Source organism: Aulonocara sp. 'chitande type north' Nkhata Bay, linkage group LG11 (assembly GCF_057382095.1).
Source record: "Aulonocara sp. 'chitande type north' Nkhata Bay isolate Kocher_YH1m ecotype deep benthic linkage group LG11, A_spYH_male_GT1.1, whole genome shotgun sequence".
In the NCBI taxonomy this organism is placed as follows: domain Eukaryota; kingdom Metazoa; phylum Chordata; class Actinopteri; order Cichliformes; family Cichlidae; genus Aulonocara; species Aulonocara sp. 'chitande type north' Nkhata Bay.
The window spans coordinates 5,487,339-5,497,964 of record NC_141354.1 but is presented as its reverse complement, the minus strand read 5'-3'; the positions used below and the strand labels follow the sequence as shown (position 1 = coordinate 5,497,964).

The window sequence follows — 10,626 nt, the reverse complement described above, 5'->3', positions numbered from 1 at the left end:
ACGCAGAGCATTGTGAAAAGATCAGAGGCGTGGACTGCGAGGCGAGATTAATGTCTCAGCGAGCTGGGCTGATGGTAAAGTCAGTTTTCTGCGTGGCCAAAGTGGCTCTTTTCACCGTGGGAGCTGACACGTAATCCGGTGGAAGCGCCCCGTTTTTACGGCTGCTTTCATTTACAGACTGTTAAGAGTGGCGTGGATTCTCTGCCGGGAACGCACCACTGAGCGCAAACTGTGCGTCACATTATCCAGGAATGTGCATGTTATCAAACCTTAATGCTAAACGAGAGCTACTAGAACACAGAGCAGTCACTACAGTGCAGGTCCACACCGGGCCACGGCGAGCGTTAGTGTTTAAACCACCTGACAAATCCGCAGCAGCACCGACATGTGTGCGCGGAATCCCCACGTGGAATTTATTTATCTGTTACGTGTAAAGATGACGCACTTTATTGGTACATTTCATCGTCATCGGCGGCCCTCACAGGGATCACTGCTAACCCGGAGACCCGAGGCACAAAGCTGACGGCCGTCATGTCCTGCAGTCGGTCTGTGCGGAACCTCGTGGTTCTGTGTGGAACCTCGTGGTTCTGTGCTCCTCTGGGCTGAAAAGGCTCCACGGCCTCGGGCAAAGTTCCCACCACACAACCTCATAAATGTTTTGCTTGAGCGGAGCGTAAAGCGAGGCTGCTTTAGACCGCTTGTTTTTATAGAAAGCGTCTGTTTGACAGGCAACACGTTTCAATTTTAACAGCTTCAAATACCGGAAACTTTTTAAAATTATTATTTTATGTATTACTGTGGGGTCTAGCTTCCAATACAAAGCGCCTGCAGGCATCGTGTAACTTTGTGCTGAACATTGGGGGTCCTGACCCAGATTTATTTATTTATTTAAATAAATAAATTTATTTATTTATTTAAATAAATAAATAAATTTATTTATATAAATACATTTATTTAAATAAATAAATAAATAAATAAATTTATTTATTTAAATAAATAAATATGTGGGTCGATTCCCAGATGATTAAACATGCAACTGTTTTGCTGGTAATACCAGAAACGAGTAAAGAAAATCAACACCCTATTTATGCAAGATAATACATAATTTTATTTGGGGGGGGGGTATATTGGTTGGGTCTGATTATTGGGGGGGGGGGGGGGGGGGTCATACCCCCCCATGCCCCTGGAATCACGCCCCTGCCTGGAGGCGCTGGCTGTTGTGATTTGGAGCCGTTTGGAGCTTCTTCCTGCTGGGTCTCTGTTGACGCCCCACACATGATGTTTTCCTTACTTCAGCTGGTCTGAGGATTTAAACCAGGATTAGAATCAGGATCATATTAGGGGCATATTCTATATGTTGACACGCTCACTTGCTTTTCATGAATTTACAGTGAAATATTATTTCAATAACTGAGTGTGAAACACCCAAAAGAAAAAGCCTTCAAACTTTTGGCCTAACGAAGGAAACCGAGCACGAGCTCATTTGAACCTGCATGTTCATGTTTATCTTTCATCCAGCGTGGTTCCTGCTGCCAGCAGCTCTGCGGTGGACAGTGTGGACAGTGTGCTCTGTATGGATGTCTCCTGGTCTGCAGTCTTGGCTCAGACCCGCCCACCGTCACCTGCTTCACTCGGCACTGCTGCAGCCTCCATGTCTTATTCCAGCACGAGGTCAGTTCATGTTTTTCTGTGGTGTCACTGACTGAACCTAAATAGACTTTTACACAGTGTATGCATGGTGTTCACAGCACATCAGACATGACTGAGCTGTAAGCAATCACTGAGAACGAAAACTCCAAATAAACAAGTGAATGAAATGAAAAACGCACAATTACAATTTGAAGCCACACAAAACACTTTATTCAAAACCAAATGTAAATTCTTTAATGATTGGCGGCACAGTGCTGCTCACGGGGTTCATACACATCCACACAAAGGCCACAGACAGCAGCGTTAGGCTCAGGGCCTCTGAAGCATGCAGCGGTGAGGGAGGAGGAAGCTTTGTTCACACACCTGAACTCAAAGCACTTCATCCAAACAAACACTTCTGTTTCCACATCTGATCCAAAACGATTTGCACATTTTCTGCCCTTCACAGAAATCTCTCACCCACACTGGCTGCTGCTCCAACACGAGGCCACAGAAGGTTTGTCACACTGCGTTTCCACATCCACACAGGCACGGAGTCAGGGAAATGTATGATCCTGTTGTTGAGCTGAAGCTCCACAGCGTGCTCACCTTTAACACAGCTTTGTGTTACTGTCAGCCCACAACCTCCCAAACACGACAGCAACCTGTTTGTGTTCGGTGATGTGCTTTGGTATAATCTGTATGATGTTCTCTACAAATCAGGCACAGAGCTACATTTCACAGCTACACAGCTGCTGTTCGAACGTGTGCCGCCATGCTTATATATCTGACACCACACACAAAGATCCGGCCAATCAAGAACGGCGCAGCAGCAGACTCTTGTTGGATGTTGCCAATTAAAAGTTAAATGAATGAGAATGAGGCGGTCCTTGGCACCGGTGCACCACAGTGAGCACAGCCACAGTGCGTGAGAAAGAAACGACGTCACTTCCGAGGTCAGCAAAGCGGTGACTGACAGACGTCGCCGACGTGACACAGAGGTACTTCCTCAGCCCAGGGACAGATCCGAATGTGAGACCTCGCTGTTGACCTGTGCAGCGATGCTGGCAGGCGTTACGTTCAGGTGAACATCATACTGCTGGTCCAGACCCAGGTAGCTGTCACTCATCAGGTACAGCGTGTAAATACACCTGAGAGGAGGAAAAACAGGCCTGAAAATCACCTGAGACAGCGACAGAGTGGAAACTGTGTTCACGTTCATTTCTTTGCTTCTACATAAACTTTTAAAAAGATAATGAGGAGAAGCTGAGACACTGCGCAGGCCAGTGATCTGGCACAGAGGAGCCGATCAGCAGTGAGCTGCTGGACTCACGCAACAGTGTAATTTCCATTTTACCACCACTAATCCCTCCACAGTCCACGCTGCGCCCGAGGACTGATCGGCATGACTGGTGCATCGCATTGACAGCCTGCAGGCACGTCGTAACGTGCTACATAAATGTCACAGTATTTCACGTTCTGCCTACAGACCAGTGCGCTCAGTGTGTGGGAGACCAGACTTACTTTCCGGTCCTCTCCGGGGTGTAGAAGGCCATGGACACGGCCGTGTGGTTACGCACGTATCCCAGCCGTTTCACAGCCAGCAGCTCCCTGCGATCCACCTCCCCCAGCACGAGGAACCAGCCCTCATCCTTGGCCTTGGGGAACCTGGGAGCTTGGGCCTTGCTGTCCTGCCTCCTCTGGAACAACACACATCGTGCACACTCTGAAGTTTGGGGAGTTTCACATGTTGGATGTTATTATTAAAACAGGGCTGCCTTAACGTGGCAGGTAGGAAACACTGCATGACCTCACGTCTAGCATGCACCACCAGTTTAATTCAGTTTGATTTACAAAGCATCCAATCAGACTCTATGCTTCACTTCCTGTAGAGAGCAGAGTCACTGTGTGGTCTGGTTTCTTCAGCCTCATTGAGCAGTGCTGGTATATTTCTATGCTTGACTGGATTTTATATTGTTCTTGTGTTTTGTGGATTTAACCTCCAGAACACGCTGAGACGACATGTTTCTGGTGTCAGAGCTCGGAGAGGAAACTTTGTGTTTCTCCTAACGTCTCCTCGACGGAGGGGTCCGCCCAGCCCCGCTGTAACGTCTGAGGTGTGAGCGTGACGACAGGTGAGGCTGACAACATGCATCTCACTTCATTACTCACGAGCTACACATTCAATATGTGACTGTTGAAAGTCCGACTGTCATCACTCTGTGCAGGCCGAGTTTGCTGCTCTCTGCAGGCTTGTACTGAGCACTACATGAACTATTAGCTAAAGCTCGTCCCAGCAGCCTCTGGGGTCAGCGTCTGCTCAGCTGCTAAATAAGCCACTGTGTTCAAACTGGGAGCAGCTGCCTGTTAGAGAATATTGTGGATACTGACCCTCTGCTGTCCCAGATTGAGGCGTCTCAGTGACACCTGCAGAACATACTCCTGGTCAGCGTGGACGTCCAGCCAGCTGCTCTCCTTCCTGAGGTTAGCTCCTGCTGCAGGGATGGGACGCTCCGTCTGCTCCTGGCTCTCCTCCCACCAGCCCTTCATGCTCATCTCAACTTCCAGCACTGGGAGATGGCTCAGGAACGACCACGCCTGAGGAACGTTGGATTTACCATGAACACAAGCTGTTTGTGTAACACACAGGGCATCCTGAATCTGCAGCACTTTATCAGAGCTAACGGACACACGATCACACACACTCATTGTGACACAGCTGTGTTCGAACCTCATTGGAAGAGCTGGTGAGAAGTTTGACAGGCTGTACAGTGGAGTCACATGTTAGCCAGCAGTGGAAATGATTGGATGTTATCTACACTGATATATGTTTTAGCGGACAGGAAATCACCTGTTGTTTGCAGCATGAGTCCAGTCAAAGCTGCAGACGTGTGAAAGCGAAGCTTAGAAATAAAATGGCGAGTTGTGACGCCGAGGCTGCGGCGGGCCTCGTTAGCTGCTTGCAGGACAGCTGCTTCAACCCAAAGAAGCTGCCAGGAGGGAGGCAGAGGACAAACGCAGACAGAGGGATGAAAACAAAGCAGAGCTAGGAGGCTGTGCGGCCGTCTGACTGGGGGGGCACGGAGGGGAAAAGCTATTTATGTGAGGATTACTCTTCCTGAGACAGTCAGACAGGAACGCTGCTGCACATCTAATTATTTAATTAGAGAGGCCGCCACACTGCAGGCCGGCGGGGAGCTGGGGGTAAACGTGGCGAGGGTGGGGGCAGCAGAGACGGCGATTGGGTGAAGCTGCAGGGCCTGCTGCCGTGCCCGGACACTCTCATTACTGCTGCAATTAGCACTTAAACTGGAGCTGTGATCGGGGATCCTGGCGTATCGCTGTGACACTGCTGTGTGTGATCTGCATGGACCACGCGGGGCACAGCCATGCTTAGATTGTTCCATCATCTCTGCAGCAAATCCAGACTGGCTGCTTCCATTTGCACATTTAGACGAATCATTTCTGCAGCCTTACCTGAGCAGTGTGACTCGGATGAAGCTGTCGGGCCACCATAGCAGAGAAGACGCTTTCATTTCCATTACAGGCAGCGATCAGCTCAGGAAGTCCTTCGATCGGCTCGTTCAAACCTCCCTGCCCCTTCCTGTTTCCCCTGTTCCTAAAACAGGAGGCATCAGAGACAAGGTTGGCTCTTACCATTAAAAGGACACAAGTGTCCAAATGCAGGCTTCGTGTTTGTACCTGAGTGACTGCACAGTGTTACTGAGACTTACACCTGAAGGTGGGAACAGCTTCAGGCTACAGGTACATCACCCCCTCCGCCTCGCCCTGTCCCCAGCATCCTCCTTCACCCCGTCCACGGAGCTTCTCTGTGCTCTTCCTCTTTCCCTCCTGCCTGCAAGCTCCACCTTCAACATCCTTTGTCCAATATGTCCACTACCCCGTCCCTGCACAGGCCCAAGCCTGGCCTCTCTGACTCTGTCCCTAAACTCGACCTAATCTTCACTCTCAGCTTCTAACTGTGAAACAACACTGAATCCTTAACTATACTCACAGTCACACATTAGGATGATTAAAGGCTTTTTTACTTGAGATGAAGGATTCGTTCCCAAAATACCGAAGCAGGACACGCTGCACAGCGAGCAGAACGACGATTTACCTGAACAGGCCGAGGTGTTGCTGTTCTACGTGTGGGAGCGTCAGTAAGGAGGAGTCGTGCAGCCAGCGGCCCTGGACGATCATTTGCACAAGATTGCAGATGCTGATGGCTGTGACGAGCCAGCCTTCATTGGCAGCTACATCCAGCATTGCCTGAAGCAAACACAGAAGACAGTTCCTGGCACATAAACACTAGGGGTGCAACGATATTCGTATCGATATTGAACCGTTCGATACAGTGCTTTCGGTTCGGTACGCATATGTATCGAACAATACAACATTTGTAATTTATTTTATCAACTTTCCTTCTGACGATGCTGTCTGTGTTGAGCGTTCAGTGAATCTGCGTTCGACTACTCCGCCTAGGCTGCACTGTCGAGCGCAGATCCACTGAGCACTCCACACAGAGCATAGTCAGGAGGAAGAGCGCAGGGCAAGCTAGCGAGACAGAAGTTAAGCTCTCCTTGCAACATGGACCTCCCCCACCCTCATTCAGATCTGGCGTTTGGAACTATTTTGGTTTTCATGTGACGTATGACCCTGAAGGTAAGCGAGTCATGGACTAAAGTAAAACAGTATGTTGGATGTGTCATGCAATGCTCAATTACATGGGTGTGAACTAGTGTGTTAGCGCAGTTAGCTCGTTAACGTGTTGGCCGTCTAGCCCCATGCACGGGGCGATCGGCGGTAGCTCGTTAACGGAGATTTGCCGTGTTGTGGCGTTAAGGTCATTTCAACGAGATTAACCTGAAAGCACTAGTGGGAACACAACGAATATGACTGCACATTTACGCCGACATCATCCTAGTGCAAAGACAAAAACAACAAGCATGCTACTAACTTTAGCTGAGTCATTTAGACAGCTGTTAGCACATGATTCTCCTTATGCTGCTGAGAATATAGCCCAGAAGAAGCGGATAGTATAGCTTTTATTTTGGAAAGAGCCATTTCTCTGTAATAAACTCTCTTTTCCAAAGATGAGTGATTCCTCAATCAGATACAGGGCTCGCAATATCGCTAGCCCGATGTCCTGGGGCTAGCGATTTTTTCAGTCGGGCTACCAAAATCTATCTCTGCCCTGCCCGTCGGGCTATTGTAGGAAAAATATATGTCAATGCTTTTGCATTCTTTCAGAAATGTAGCTGGGTAATTATGTCATTGGCATCGGTGAGCCACTGTCAATATGTGACATATTGAAGTCGCGTTTGAATTTGCGCTTGTTTTTTTGCTTTCACTTTGCAATCGTGCGAACTGTGTATAGAGAGCGACAGCACTGATCTGTGAGTGATGATAATTTGTGCACCAATTCCTCTGACATCGTCTTATTAATCGTTAGCTTACTATGCAAACATGACAAGTGAAATCTCCCGCAGCTTAAACATGTGAGAGGTTGATCGCGCAGAGAATCGCTGAGCTTATGTGAGTGCGCGTGTAAAAGCAGCAGGAGAAGTTATGACAAATCAGACTATGAGGCAAAAAGAAAGTGCAGCTTTATGGTTTCATGGACAAAAGAATTTCTGTGGCTGCAATATGACGAGCTAAATAACCAGGGCTGCACATAAGTGGTCCGCAGGTGCGCATTCGCTGTCAAAATAAAAAACACGCACAAGGGTTAGGGTTAAATTTAAAAACTGTACTTTTGAGTTAAAATATATATTTATAATTTTAATAAATGACAAATTAAAAAGGCATGAACATTTTTTTGTATCGAAAAAATATCGAACCGTGACACCAAAGTATCGAACCGAACCGAACCGTGAATTTTGTGTATCGTTGCACCCCTAATAAACACAGTCGTGAAGCCGTCAGCCAGCAGAGCTATGTGACACAACAAATGACTACAGGACATGTTTGAAATGTTTCAATGGTTTTAATCTCTCGGCTTGCAGCTGGTGTGACAGTAGAACAGAATCTAAACACACTCAGCCGCGTCTCCTGACGTCTTCGGCAGCTCCCTTCACTCTGTGGTTGGCTTTAAGGTGGCTGAACACAAACGTTATTAATCTTCATTTGCAAAGTCACACTTTGAGTACAAAGTCCAGAGAGTGGGCTTCACAGAGGGGATTCAAATGATTGATCGAGCACATTAATAGCAGACTGTGGCCAAAGTCCTAGCAGGGCTTCACCCAACATCACCAGCTGATCAGAGGCCCTGTGAGCACTCGGTTAGAGGAGCCTGATCAGAGTCCACGTGGAGCCTGGGTCCAGGTCTGGCTTCACTGAGGAGACCAGCGAGGTACTCGGGTGCTGCTAACAGCACGTGTCCGCTTCAGTGTATCAGCTTGTAATGAGGTTACATGCACTGCATTAATGGACGGTGTTAGCCATGGCAGCCCACAGACCCACCTCCACCCAACTCTGTTGTCCTAACATAACGCAGACGCTTCAGCTCACAGGACTCTGTGTCACACTCAGAGTGGATCACTGTGGGAAGCGTCCACTCAACTGAGGGTGGATCATTCAGACTCACAAATAAATATGCAAGTCTGTCTTTCCATTCGACATATTCACGTTATGTGTCAATAAGCATCAATAAAAATATACATTCACACAATAAAAAGCCTCATAAAGGAGCTGGAGATGAGAAGAATGTCAGGACAGCAAAGCAGTGAGCACATCCACGAGCTGCACTAACACACCGTGGAAAATCACAAGCACATGCACACAAACATCCAGCGGAGCTGTGGACAATGGCTTCCAGCCGCCACTTCACTCCAAACAGACGCACTGAGGAGCTCAATGAACACCACTGGCTTCATTGTTGTCAGCGTTACCGACTCTATTAGTTTTCTAATGTTAAAGACTGTCAGCTGATCTCTGCAGACGCCACACAGCGAGGGTCCAGCCGCACAGCTAACGTCTGACAGTGTTGGGGAGTAACGGAGTACATGCACCGCCGTTACGCATTTAAAATACAAAATATGAGTAACTGTATTCTGTTACAGTTACCGTTTAAAAAGGTGGTATTCAGAATACAGTTACTTTGTTGAAATAAATGGATTACACGGCGGTACTTTCCTGTTTCATTTTGTCGCGGGTCAGGACTGTTTGGGTTTTGTTTGATAGGTACAGTGGGGCAAAAAAGTATTTAGTCAGCCACCGATTGTGCAAGTTCCCCCACTTAAAATGATGACAGAGGTCAGTAATTTGCACCAGAGGTACACTTCAACTGTGAGAGACAGAATGTGAAAAAAAAATCCATGAATCCACATGGTAGGATTTGTAAAGAATTTATTGGTAAATCAGGGTGGAAAATAAGTATTTGGTCACCTCAAACAAGGAAAATCTCTGGCTCTCACAGACCTGTAACGTCTTCTGTAAGAAGCTTTTCTGTCCCCCACTCGTTACCTGTATGAATGGCACCTGTTTGAACTCATCATCTGTATAAAAGACACCTGTCCACAGCCTCAAACAGTCAGACTCCAAACTCCGCCATGGCCAAGACCAAAGAGCTTTCGAAGGACACCAGGAAAAGTATTGTAGACCTGCACCAGACTGGGAAGAGTGAATCTACAATAGGCAAGCAGCTTGGTGTGAAAAAATCAACTGTGGGAGCAATCATCAGAAAATGGAAGACATACAAGACCACTGATAATCTCCCTCGATCTGGGGCTCCACGCAAGATCTCATCCCGTGGGGTCAAAATGATCATGAGAACGGTGAGCAAAGATCCCAGAACCACACGGGGGGACCTGGTGAATGACCTGCAGAGAGCTGGGACCAAAGTAACAAAGGTCACCATCAGTAACACACTACAACGGCAGGGAATCAAATCCCGCAGTGCCAGACGTGTTCCGCTGCTGAAGCCAGTGCATGTCCAGGCCCGTCTGAAGTTTGCCAGAGAGCACATGGATGATACAGCAGAGGATTGGGAGAATGTCATGTGGTCAGATGAAACCAAAGTAGAACTTTTTGGTATAAACTCAACTCGTCGTGTTTGGAGGACGAAGAATACTGAGTTGCATCCCAAGAACACCATACCTACTGTGAAGCATGGGGGTGGAAACATCATGCTATGGGGCTGTTTTTCTGCCAAGGGGACAGGACGACTGATCCGTGTTAAGGACAGAATGAATGGGGCCATGTATCGTGAGATTTTGAGCCAAAACCTCCTTCCATCAGTGAGAACTTTGAAGATGAAACGAGGCTGGGTCTTCCAACATGACAATGATCCAAAACACACCGCCCGGGCAACAAAGGAGTGGCTCCGTAAGAAGCATTTGAAAGTCCTGGAGTGGCCTAGCCAGTCTCCAGACCTCAACCCCATAGAAAATCTGTGGCGGGAGTTGAAAGTCCGTGTTGCTCGGCGACAGCCCCAAAACATCACTGCTCTCGAGAAGATCTGCATGGAGGAATGGGCCAAAATACCAGCTACTGTGTGGGCAAACCTGCTAAAGACCTATAGTAAACGTTTGACCTCTGTTATTGCCAACAAAGGTTATGTTACAAAGTATTGAGTTGTATTTTTGTTATTGACCAAATACTTATTTTCCACCCTGATTTACCAATAAATTCTTTACAAATCCTACCATGTGGATTCATGGATTTTTTTTTCACATTCTGTCTCTCACAGTTGAAGTGTACCTCTGGTGCAAATTACTGACCTCTGTCATCATTTTAGGTGGGGGAACTTGCACAATCGGTGGCTGACTAAATACTTTTTTGCCCCACTGTATGTTCTGTTGTTCCAGGCGGCAGCGTTACGGTTGCCATGGTTACAGGGTGACGCTCTCTCTCTCTCTCTGTGTGTTTCCTGGGTGAGAGAGGCCTTTTTGTTGTTGTTGTTGTTGTTGTTGTGCTAAGCTAACAGGCAGAATGCTACAGGCATCGCCCTAAAGCATGTAGCCTGATGGGCGGTGTAGTCCGTGCTGCAGGGAG

The 10,626-nt window shown here is 47.7% G+C and overlaps 1 protein-coding gene across 7 annotated transcripts in view; it reads right to left on the bottom strand.

Annotated features, from left to right (window-relative positions):
- Window positions 1–1,421: 1,421 nt before the first annotated feature.
- The window catches only part of ascc3 (activating signal cointegrator 1 complex subunit 3), a 142,653-nt gene continuing 133,448 nt past the window's right edge, over window positions 1,422–10,626 (bottom strand). For all 7 annotated transcript variants that reach the window (XM_086310283.1, XM_086310282.1, XM_086310280.1 and 4 more), the window contains 5 exons: window positions 5,750–5,901; window positions 5,107–5,248; window positions 4,021–4,227; window positions 3,154–3,329; window positions 1,422–2,780 (listed from right to left, as the gene is read on the bottom strand). In XM_086310283.1, the coding sequence (XP_086166409.1) occupies window positions 2,639–2,780; window positions 3,154–3,329; window positions 4,021–4,227; window positions 5,107–5,248; window positions 5,750–5,901 (819 nt within the window). In that variant the 3' untranslated portion in view covers window positions 1,422–2,638. The remainder of the gene's footprint in view (window positions 2,781–3,153; window positions 3,330–4,020; window positions 4,228–5,106; window positions 5,249–5,749; window positions 5,902–10,626) is intronic.